Source organism: Cricetulus griseus, chromosome 4 (assembly GCF_003668045.3).
Source record: "Cricetulus griseus strain 17A/GY chromosome 4, alternate assembly CriGri-PICRH-1.0, whole genome shotgun sequence".
NCBI lineage: Eukaryota > Metazoa > Chordata > Mammalia > Rodentia > Cricetidae > Cricetulus > Cricetulus griseus.
In genome coordinates this window covers 63,605,811-63,617,995 of record NC_048597.1, presented here as the reverse complement: position 1 = coordinate 63,617,995, position 12,185 = coordinate 63,605,811, and the positions used below count along the sequence as shown (strand labels likewise).

The 12,185-nt window shown below is 39.9% G+C and overlaps 1 protein-coding gene across 1 annotated transcript in view; it reads left to right on the top strand.

Annotated features, from left to right (window-relative positions):
• Tprg1 (tumor protein p63 regulated 1) overlaps positions 1 to 12,185 on the top strand; it is a 101,751-nt gene that overhangs the window by 40,694 nt on the left and 48,872 nt on the right. The window contains exon 3 of the mRNA XM_035444676.1: positions 158 to 334. Coding sequence (XP_035300567.1) covers positions 158 to 334 — 177 coding nt within the window. The remainder of the gene's footprint in view (positions 1 to 157; positions 335 to 12,185) is intronic.

Genomic DNA, 12,185 nt, shown 5'->3' with positions numbered 1-12,185 from the left:
TCCTGGTATCCTTGGAGGAGAACTGCTTCGTGAAGGTTTCCAGGAGAGCCAGGAGGGTGTGAAGAACAAATTGGTTGGAGGCCAAGATGATGCAGACTTGGGTTTCCTCAAGAGAGACCATGTCATCAATTCTTCTGCCCCATGTTTGTTACTACAGGATTGATCACTGGAACAATGAGAAGGAGAAGATCCTGCTGCTCACAGACAAGACCTTGTTGATCTGCAAATATGACTTCATCATGCTTAGCTGTGTGCAGATGCAGCAGATTCCTCTGAGTGCCATCTGTCGAATCTGTCTGGGCAAGTTCATCTTCCCAGGGATATCTCTGGACAAGTGAGTATGATGCCTTGAACTTGGAGAAGCTATGAAGCAAGACAGACATATGCAGGGAAATCAATAACATGGTCAATTAAATAACATAAGCTGGAAAAAGCAGAGAAGAAGGAAGTCCTACCATTAAGCTCATGAAAGTATCAAGTTAGCTTCTAATCTATGTTAAGCACCAGAGATGTGATTTTAAGCAAATTGGTAATTTAGAATGAGGACCTAAGTACATAGCTAAATATATTTAGATAGGGAGAGCTATGAGAATACAGAAAAGTTCCCACTCAATTCAAATAGCAAACAATTAGAGAAGGTTTCCCTGGAGAAGCACTTGAGCTAGTATTTGTTGTTGGATAGGAGTTACCCAGGCAAGCAGAACAGTATTCCAAGCTGGAGGAACAGCATAGCCCCAAAGAGTAAGGCAGGATCAGAGGCATGCAATATGGTTGGTGAGTTAAGTTGCTTTGTAAAACTAGATGGACAGATGTCACAATAGTCAGTTGCTCTGTAGTTTTTTCAAACTCCTCCCTGGAGCTCAACAGTTTCTGGCCATTAACAAGGGACTGGGTGAGGTCTGCAGAGGAGGAATGTTGACCTGGCTAAGCTGCTGTGCTAGTCTTGGAGAGACATGCATTCTCCAGCCCTTTTATATATTAGCCATAGGACAGCCATCTTCATCAAAGGCAGAAGGTGAGCTCTTCTCATAGAACTGTGAGCTTGCAGAAGGCAGACAGCTTGCAGAGGTAGATAACATTTTTTGTTGTTTTTGTTGTTGCTGTCCATTAAGCACCTGGTATTGGCCTTGGCACATTCTCAGATCTGAGAACTCAAACACCTTGAACAAGCACGTGGTTTTCCTTACCAAAGCTTGCCATATCAAAGAGCTGCGTTCCATCTGCTCTTTTCATGGATACAAGAAATAGCTAATTCATTTAGTTTATTATCTTTTAGAACAAGTAGGTTTTTCAACAATATATACACATTTACAACATATTTAAATGTCACAAAATATTTATTTTTAAGACCTCTGTTTTCTATTCTTCCAGACCCCCTATCTAACATTATTTATTCAGACACCAGCAATTTATTGCTTACTTTGGAAGAAATTGTCAGCAGATATAAAACAACAGTCTCTGTGTAAACACCTTTCAAATCGATACATCTGCAGATCAGTTGCAGCCTCTACTACTTCAGAGTGTTCCTGTTTAAATGTATTTAGCTAGCTTCTTACTATGGCTGATGGACAGCTAGCTACCTTTGTCTTTGCTACTGCCGACAGTGCTCCTGTAAATATTCTTGCCTGTGGGACTTTGCATAAATGTACAAATATGTCTGTTATCTAGAGTTCCCAGGAGTGGAATTTATTAGATTAAAGTCATGTGAATCTTGACTCACAGAGAGAGCCAAATGCCCACCAGATAAGGTGTAAATGTTGATACAAGAGGGCGTCCTTTGGTACCTAATCTCACTAACATTGTGTGTAACCAGACTTTCTTACTTTGTCAGTCTGATAGATTAAAGAAAATATTTTTGCTTGATTTACATTACAAGAATGGGAAGGGAGTAAAATTTTTCTGTGAAATGCCCTTTTTTGACCAGAGCAAATATCTGGTTTTTATTATTATTATTATTTGTTAGGATGCTTACATGTCAGAGAATAGCATCTCTTTTCTGCTGTGCATGCTGTATACTTTTGCCCTCGTGTGTCACCACACTTACAGCTTTATAATGTTACTTTATGGCCTTTGCTTCCTAAGTGTCAGAGATACCCCTCTTTCAGGGTTTTGAAATCTGTCTTTTCAAGGACGGCATTATCTCTGACAGAATTATAATATACACTTCTATGTTTTGAGTTCATAATTTACTTTCTAAACATGATAAGTTGCTATTTCATCTAAAATTTGCTTGAGCAGGGCAATAGATAGTCAATCAGCTAAAATTCTCTGTATTGCTTGTTCAATATTCTACCTTTCACTATTGGTTTGAAATGCACACGCATCATATATTACCTTCCTCTTACATCTCTGGGTATTTCCACAACTTTTATTCCATTACCCTCATCAAATCACAGTGAAGTTTTAATTATTCTATTGAATTTTGTGCCAACATGTGTGAGGTACATTAGTTTGTCATTGTTACTTTGGTGTTGTCAGCATTTAATATATGCGTTGTGCTGTCCTCAGACAATAAGTTGAGAAATATTATATTCTTTATTTTCTACAAGATTTTTTTGTCTATGAATGATTTATCCTCCATCTTGGATGTTTGATAGCATTAACATGGGAAATCTTGATATTACTAGTGGAATAGTTTCTTAAATATGCTTATTTCATGAATGTTACATAAATATGTTTTCTTTGATTTACTTTAATTTTAGTGAACTGTGTTTTTTCAAGAAATCTCTTAAGCATATTGGGCTTGTTGGATTTGAAGGTATAAAGTTATTAACAGTATTCCTCATTTCCCTTTGATATTAATAAACTGTGTAGGTAATACTTTGACTACCTGCAAAGGGTGGTCCATGTCCTCTGCATTTCCTACTTATCTATTAACTTAGCTTTAGAAAGACACACCTTTTGTCCCCTTTAGTTGTGTTTCCATATTGGTTGATTGTATTTACTGAATTCTGCTCTTTTCTCTCTAATTTCTTTCACCTGCCTCTTTTGGGTTCACCTTTCCTCTTCTATATCTGCTTAAAGAAAAAAACAAGGTTATTATGTAAAATTTGTCTTGTTTTCTACTGTGAGTATTCAAAGTTATCCTTTTAACTATTGTTTTTGGTGCCTCACATAACTTGAAATGTGTTGTATTTCTGGTTTCATTCTGAGATATTTTCTAATTATTTTTCTTGTGATTTCTGCCTGAATCCATAAATACTTTGCAAGTTGTACCAGCCATCACCTGATTTTTTCTAAATATCTGTTACTGAATTTTCATTTAGAGAATCTATAACTTTACATTAAAATATTTTATTTTATATGATGGATGTTTTATCTGCATGTAGATCATGTATCGGGTGCCTGCCAGGTGCTTGTGGAGGCCAGAAGAGGGCATCAGATTCCCTGGATCTGGAGTCACAGACTATTGTGAGCTGCTTTGTGGGTGCTGGAAATCAAACCTGGGTCCTCTGTAAGAGCAGCCAGTGCTCTTAGCCACTGAGCCATCTCTCCAGACTCAAGAACTCATGTCTTCCATTTAAGACCCTATGAATACATTGTGATTTATTCTATGGACTAAATTGCTATATATCTTCTTGATGGTACCAGTTTTATGTTTAAGAAGACTGAAACATGAATTAGGATCTTGTATCTGATAATGTTAATTTAGCTATCAACAACATGGGTGAATTTTATCTAGTTTTACAACATTTATTCTATTAGCCAGTTTTATTGCATCTGCGATGAAATACCTTAGAAATCCAGTTAAAAGGACAGAACGATTCACTTTGCTTCATGGTTCCAGAGGATTCAGTCCAAGTTCTCTTGGGCCTATCTGATTGAGCATCTGCCATCATTTGGAAGCATGTGGGGGACATAGTTCATGAGGGACAGGAACCAGAAAGAGAGAAAGCCAGTGATTAAGGTCAGGTCATCATTAGTTCTTTTCTTCCAGCTAGCCCCTCCTCCTAAACTGTCTAGGGACCAAATGTTTAATACATGAGCTTTGGGGACATTTCAGGCACAAATCATGATAGCATCTAAGAGGAGTTTTAAAATGTATCATTTTGTAACAATTCTCTTTAGTTTTGTTAATTTTTCCTTCATGTTTTTTGATATGTTCTATCAGATACATATATACAATGATAAGCATATTTTTCCTGTTAAGATGAGCTTTCTTTCATTATTCATCTTTCCTCTGGCTTGATGGCTCTTCAAGGATGATCATATATGTTCTTAGTTTTCTACTTCCTATAATTTACTGAATATTTTACATTAAAACAGCTAAGTTTTTTTTCATTTACAATTATTTGAAATGATGCTATTGCTTTCCTCTCTAAAAATATTTTCTTAAAAATAATTAAATTTGCATGTCTGTATGAGTTTTTTACTTTATTTTTTTTTAAATAATTATTTTTAAATACGAGATTTTTGTTTTTAAAGAATGAGTTTGCGTGCATTGTGCGCACATCAGGGGTCTAGAAAAGGGCATCAGAGCCCTTGGAACTAGAGTTAAAAAAGATAGTGAGCCAACTGATGTGGGTGCTGGGAACTGAACCTGGATCCTCTCTGAGAGGGGAAAGAGCTCTTAAATGTTGAGCTATCTCTACAGCTTCCCAGTGTTTTTCTTTACCCTGGGCAATGCCCAATGTCTTAAAGATCAGTGTTAGATCTGATATCATTTTAGCACCTCCATTGTTTTTATACCTGCTGTTCCCCATAGGGCTTCACTTTCCATCCTTTCATCTCTACTTACTAATTCTCTGTATTTCCCGTGTGTTTCTTGTAGCAGTCCCATAGGTCACACAGTTAGTCCATTCGGGTCATATTTGCCTTTTGATTGGAATGGTTGCTCTTTTCACATTTTTGTGGTTTTGATATATTTAGCTACCTGTTACTTGCTCCCAATTTCCCCTTTTTCCTTTTGGTTCCTTTGCTCTTTTTTGTTGTTGTTTGTATTTTGATTAAATATTTGTGGGCAACAACCAGATTCTTGTCCATCCATTGGCTTTCATCTCTAGTATGTGTTGTGGCTGCTGTGAGGCAGAGTTCATCAACCTTAACATTATCACGGCTTGGACAGGGGAGTTATTGTTTCTGGGAAGCTGTTCTGTGGTGTGTGGCGTCTTTAGGAGTATTCCTGGACTCCACATCTCCATTTACCACCAGCCCCTGGTGATCATTCAGGTTTCTTTTCTCTCTATACCTTTGCCTTTTCCAAAATGCCACACAGTTTGGAGCTACATAATAGACTTTCTGGATTAGCGCCTTTACACAGAAATATTTATTTTAGATTACTCTCTGTGTTTTGTGGCTTGATGGCTCTTCAAGGATGATCATATATGTTCTTAGTTTTCTACTTCCTATAATTTACTGAATATTTTACATTAAAACAGCTAAGTTTTTTTTCATTCACAATTATTTGAAATGATGCTATTGCTTTCTGAGTCCCAAATTTGATAAATGATACTTGGAACACAGCCATTGGATTTGTATCTTCTCTCTTTGTCTATTTATTTAGTAAATTTTTTGGCTACTTGATCCAATATGAGTTGAAATAGAAAAATTATATTTTCCTGTTAGCATGGTGATTGTTCTATCTTTATGAATTTACATTATGGATATGGATAATGTATTGTTTAATGTACAAACTTTTGTAGAAGTTTAATAATTTTTTTATTATAAACTGCCTGACCTGCTGAGTCTTCAATCCCTATGTTCTTTTAAAAACTTTTTTGTGGTACATCATTACCTATTTTTAAATTTCAACTCTCTGAATCACTTTGATTTTGATATGTATTATCATGTAGTGCTTGCTTAAGTTTTATCTTACTATCCAGCATGGAGGTTGTTTTTGATGAATGTTTAAGTTCAGTCAAATAATAGCCATGGCCATGTTGTTTATGTTTACATTGTCTCAAACTCACTGGAGCTTTTTTTTTCTTTTCAAATTTGCAGTTGTAGTCTGTGTCTTTTTCTTCTGTTGACTGCTCCAAGCATAACTAAATACCATATTCTATTGCTTTTATTTACTACTTCTCATCATCAATTTTAATACATTGTGCTTACAATAAGCACTATTACTTTAATGGTTATTTTCTTGAGTAACGATTCCACTTGACATCCTCTCTTAATTTACACCCAACCCCTTTTGAAAGCTCTGAGACCTCTTCATATTTCCTCAAGTCTATCATCCTTCCCCCTCTTCTTTCATTAGTTTTCATCAAGAAATTCCTACCAGGAGGCATCCCATTATTGTCATTGGGAACTGATGTAACTGCAAGCCCCATAATTAACTTGTGTGGTTTTGTCCAGCATTGGGTCCTGCAGCTAGAGTGAGAAAGGTTGGGCCAGCAGCCTGAAGCTGTGCATGAGAGGTAGACATCTGGCATGAAGGGGTTCTTGAGTGAGCACTGTTTGGGAAGTTTCAGCAGGACTCCCACATCACAGTGCTGGGAACCCAGCTCTGGGTTCCATCCCAGTTTTCCAGCTGTTAGCTTTATTTCCTGATATTTTAAATGGTGTTGTTAATAGTCAGCCTGCTTCCTTAACAACCTCAGTGTTAGTTCAGTTCTAATAACACATTAGAAAACACTTTGTAATATGCCCCATGGTTATCAAGTGTTCACAAGCTCAGATTTTCTTCTAGATTAAAGTTTTTGCTAGCGTGGAACTAAGGAGATTAATTTGATTGTTATCTTTGCTTCCAACCCAGTTAGCCTTTCTCAGGTATTAAGTCACCATTATTAGGTCAGAAGTGAGGCTGCAGGAGGCCGAGTAGGAGGTAGGGGAGAACCAGCTGCTAAAGAGCAAGACAAATGGATGCCTGAGAAAACCCTGGCAGAGTCCAGGGAGTTCCAGCCTTAGAAGAAACTACCGCTAAGAACAAGAGAAGAACACCAATTCTCCCTGGCTGGTGGCACTAATGCTGTTTGTCTCCTCTGTAACAGTGTGGTCTCCTTTGTCAACAACTAGGAATAAGCAAAACTGACTGGTTGCATTTTATAGGTAAGGAAAGTGAGAGGTTCTGGGGTCCAGACACCATCAATTATTACCTATTATAGTTGGGTCTCAAAACCTGTTCTCTCTCTCTCTCTCTCTCTCTCTCTCTCTCTCTCTCTCTCTCTCTCTCTCTCTCAATGCCTCTTTCTCTTTAATCCCCCTATCCCCCTTTCTCCTCTCCTCTCCTCTCCTCTCCTCTCCTCTCCTTTCCTCTTTCCTCCTCTCCCCCTGTCCCCTCCCCTCCCCCCCTCCTCCCCTCCCCTCCCTCTCCCTCTCCCCTCCCTGTGCCCTCTCCCTTCCCTCTGCCCTCTCCTCTCTCCTCTCCTTCACTCCAGTCTCCTTTCCCTTGCCTCCCCTTTGGTTTTTGTTTGTTTAGTCTTCTTTTCCTCTTTGCCCCTGTACTTGATCTTTCTCTTCCTTGTCTGTCTCCGCAGTTCAGGGACCCCTTCTCCGGTTACAGGAACCATGCCTTCTCCTCAGCCATGAAGAGCATCAGAACTGAGCAGGACATGTGCCAATGTATGCCATATACTCATTTTTACAAAACACTTGTTTTGTTTAATTCAGGTGTTTCTCTGTGTAGCCCTAGGTTTCCTGGAACTTGCTCTGTAGACCAGGCTGGTCTTGCACTCACAGAGATCTGCCTGCTCTGCCTGCTGAGTTCTGGGGTTAAAGGCATGCATCACCATCTGGCTATACCTAGTTCTTATTCTCAAATGCGTTTTAATTTCTAAAGGGGCCATTTCTTTCACTCTGTTCTCATTTGAACTCTAACAGACACATCTGCCTCTGAATGATCTGGACCAAGTTACCTGAATCCATTGCCTCACTTTCCTTGTTTGTAAATCCCACTTGAGGTGGGATATTGTGGTGCCAGTCTCCTGGGCCTGTGCTGGGGTTTCATGAATGAAACATGCACAATGCCGAAAACCTAATTGTAAAGCAGTTTTCCTGTACTGAATGCCTGCTCCCCGTCATGGCAGCTGCTTCCAAATTACCACACAGAGACTTCATATTATTTATAAGTGATCAGCTGATAGGTCAAGCTTGTTACTAGCTAACTCTTACACTTACACTTAAATTAACCCACAATTCTTATTTATGTTTAGCCACGTGGCTTGGTACTTTTTCTCAGTATGACATTGTCATCTTGCTTCTCTGTGTTTGTAGGTGACTCTCTGACTTTGTCTTCCTAGAATTCTCCTACTCAGTCTCTTCCTGCCCAGCTATTGGCCAATCATCTTTTTTCTTAACCAATGAGAGGAATACATATTCAAGGCATACAGAAGGATTGTCCCACAGCACAGTATTTGAAGAAGCACATGTAAAGGCTTGGCGGGGACCTTGTCTTGACCAACTCTCCTGATATATCTCTTGTCCTTGCTGAATCTCATTTTGCTGAAGTGACAACTTCTCTAGACTGCACTATTTCTTTGTTGTATTTCGGTCTCTATTGGCATAGCAACCTCACAGAAGCTGTTTTCTTTTGTGAACTGAACGGTTTTACCTAATCAATTACTCCTGTGAAAAAATAGTTCTGAAGAGGTTTTCTGCTTGAAAATATTGTTGTTGTCACATGGATATGCCAGTCAAAGATGAGCAGAGTGGCTCAGGCCAAGAAATATCTTCCTGCAAGAGGAGGTATTACAGGTACATCTCTCTGTGCTGTTTCCATTTGCATTCTGTAAATAGGGATTTATTCCCCACAGAAGCTAGACAGGGCTGAGGAGCTGGTTTCTGTGACCAACACCTGTCCAGTCTTTGGAGTTACTCATGACAAAATGAGTTACTCTGCCCCTGGAGATGTGGGGTCAGCATATAGAGGAGGGAAGGAGGACATTCCTAGACTCTCTTCTTTCCTTATGTTGTGAACCCAAGACTCGGAAGGCCAGGGTGATGCTCCATGCCCCCAGCATTCTAATTTGGCATGCCTTCCTCAGCTGAGAGCTTCAAAGGGATTCTGCTCTGGGTAAAATCGGCTCCCAGCCCAGGCTGATTCTGCTGGCTTCGCGTCTGTCAGTGTGTTCTAATCACCATGCTAAGTGTGGTTCTGCAGAACACCTTGTAAAATATTTTCCTATTGCTCCAGCAACATCTCCTGTCTAGACAATGTAATTATGAACACAGAGCAAATAGCTGAAGTGTAGGCCGCCCCCAAGGGTTGCGTAACTCCAAGAGCAGGGCTGGGAACATGGAGGAAAGTGTGAATGCTGTTACTTACTTTGTGTTGACCTGACCAGAAAATTGAGTGTACCAAATGAATCTGAATAACTTTTAATTAAGAAGCAATGATCTGATGGAAGCTACTATTTTGTTGTTTTCTCAAACTCGGGGATTATAGGCACTGATGTACTTCCTTCTAATCGCACGTTCCCTCTTGGCTTCAGAGGTGGTTTGTGGTCATTGCCTTTATTTTTTAAAGCATGTATTAATTTAAAATCAGAAGCATTTTGAAAACCAAAAGCAGCTGCATAAATGTAGTTCTTTCCAACTAGTGTTTAAATTCTGTTTGGTGAGTCCTTCTTGAGATCTGGCTATAGTGTATGTATTGTTGTATTGGGTACCACAGAACAAGAAGATAATCTCTGCCTCCATGATGTTTATCACACTTTATACATGCTTTCAAAGAAAGCGTTGGTTTGGGCTCTAGTAGTGACTTGTCATGGTCACAGGGGAAGGGAATAGAATTGTTAGTGGACAGAATGAAGAAGTCTTAGAGAGTGGGTAAAGTGGATAGGTCCATGTAGAGTGAGTAGGAGTTAGGGGCAAGAGATCAGTCTAGGAGGGGTGGATAGGTGATGCCAGGCTAGTGTGAAGTGCCAAGTCTGCCATGTCTTTAAATTGCCCAGCAGTTTTAAAGGTTTGCTAGAAATTTCTGAATGATCTTAAATGATAGTATGAAGAGTTTGGAGTTTAGTCATATCTTGACTTGGTGTTGAGAGTTCTGGGGGAGGATCCTGAAACAATTTATATTTTTCTTCTAGAAGATAAGAGTAGTAACAATATGAGAAATGGTTTGGTTAAAAAAAAAAAAAAAAAAACACAGACAAAGTGGCTAGCTAGGAGATAAACTCCTTGATAGTAGGGTTGGAAAATTACAAGGATTTGATCTGTATGCTGGGTGGAAAAAAAAAAAGGAGGGCTCAAGTATGGGAAGACGTGGCCAAAGTGGAATCTCTGGCATGAGATCATGGGATTGGATTTTTGTGGTGTGGGTAAGAGTGGAAGGCGGTTCAGAGATTCAGAGTAAGCTTATGAGTGAAGGATGCACTTCGTGTCTATTATTACAGTGTTTGGAGTGCATAGCAGACTATGGCAAAAGATGGAGGTTGAGGTTCTAATTACAACTGAACCGGAACTCGGTTGTGTAAACCTACAACCATATTCCTGTTTCAAAGTCTCTTCTACTGCCTCTGCCAGGCTGCCAGTGGTATAGAAAGTCCCTGTCAAAGAACACTGCTCTCACACTCAGGTTGCTGTTGGCAGACCAGGCCATCCCTGGCAGTTGACAGAGATATCAGTTTCCCTGCCATGTGTGCTGCCTTCTCTTGGGGAGAATAAGAGATGGGTTGTGGGAGAGAGGAGCTGAGTAAGATAGGAGCTGGTGTTTGGTAGTTTGATTCTAAAAGGAACATCTCATCATTTCTATAATGTCCTGCCTTGTTCTAGAGGCAAGGCACTAAACCAGCCCACATATAAAGGAAAGGTGTTACCCAAGACATACAGATCAGAAAGTAGGTATTGGTGGAGGCCATCTTACAGATAGCTGCTCACTTTCAGGACACTGGAACCTTGATCACAGATATTGATCTAGACCAGAGTGCTGAGGTTGGAGGTAAGGGAGGACTTCCTTGAAGAAGGGGTTCTGGTGACAGCCATAAGTCAGGGTGAAGGGTATCATGAAGAGAATGCTCCAGAAAGCAAGAAGAATATATGCAGAGTAGAGAGAGAGCATGAACGCTTGAGGAGCTGGAAATGTTAGTGTGATTCTAGTCTGCTAAATACGGCCTGAAGAACAGTCATGGTGGTGATGAGTTTTCTACTGCTAAATATGGCCCAGAGGACAGCCATGGTGATGGGCTTTCTACTTATGCTCTGAGAAGCTATGGCCACATTGGAGTACCTAGGACAACCCTAACTTATGTATTGCCTTTATTGGTACTCACAAAAGAGGGATGAGGTTCACAGTTAGAACAAAGTGGAAAATCCATGTCACAAACTATGAGACTGAGGAGAAATGAGTCTGATTCAGAGTACAAAATGAGGAAAATGACCCACTTATCTCTTAGGGTAACAACTCCATGTGTGACGAGGGAATGTCCATACATCTCCCAGGTTCTGCAGTGGGAAAGACACTATATGAACGCATGCCTTTATCATCCATGAAGGAGCTATGTGAAAGACTGCAGTGAGACATGCACCTGGATGTCATGGCATTGGACTTCAGTGGTCACTTCAAGTGTATAAGCAGTGCTGGCAGAGTATTGCTGGCGATTGGGATGAGCATTGGCATGGGGAGGCAGGAGGGGGTGGGGAAGTGTTGCTCTTCTAGCTAAATCACTCATAATGAACAGCTGGGTCTTTCAATCCTAGGGCGACTGCTTACAAAGACAGTATAGATCCTCCACCTCTGGAGAATGAGATCTGAATTCTTGTTCCAATTCCCTCTCCAGTCGGCCTTGTGACTTCCTCTTGCAGAATCTTGGCTTGCTCCTCACTAACATGGGAAGGGTTAAAGGAGAGGGAGTGCTAATTCTCTGTCATGCCCCAATCAAAATGTTAGATGCTTCTAATTTTTTAACTCTGTCATGGGCAAAGAGACCTGTGACCAAAAAACATTCTTGTTTTGTTTTAGAAATGTTTAGTGCTGCAAGGAAATTGTACGCCTGAGTATATGCACATTTATTGTACAATCTAAAAGGAAGGGTGAGGTGGGGGAGGGAAGACAGGCCAAAGCTGGTATTTTCCCCATTTGACTCATATATTCCTTCTCTGTTTTTTTACTTCCCCCTGCTCTTCTGAGTTTAAACCCTCAGCCCCAGTGGTAGAATTCATACTTTTTTTCCCTTTTATAATTCTTTTTTTTTAATTAAAAACACATAGGAATTGACTGGGCTAGTGTAGTTGTAGTACTGAGAAGGTCAAGGCACAGTTCAAGACCACCCTGAGTTATAAAGTGGGATGCTGTCTCAAACCTGAAC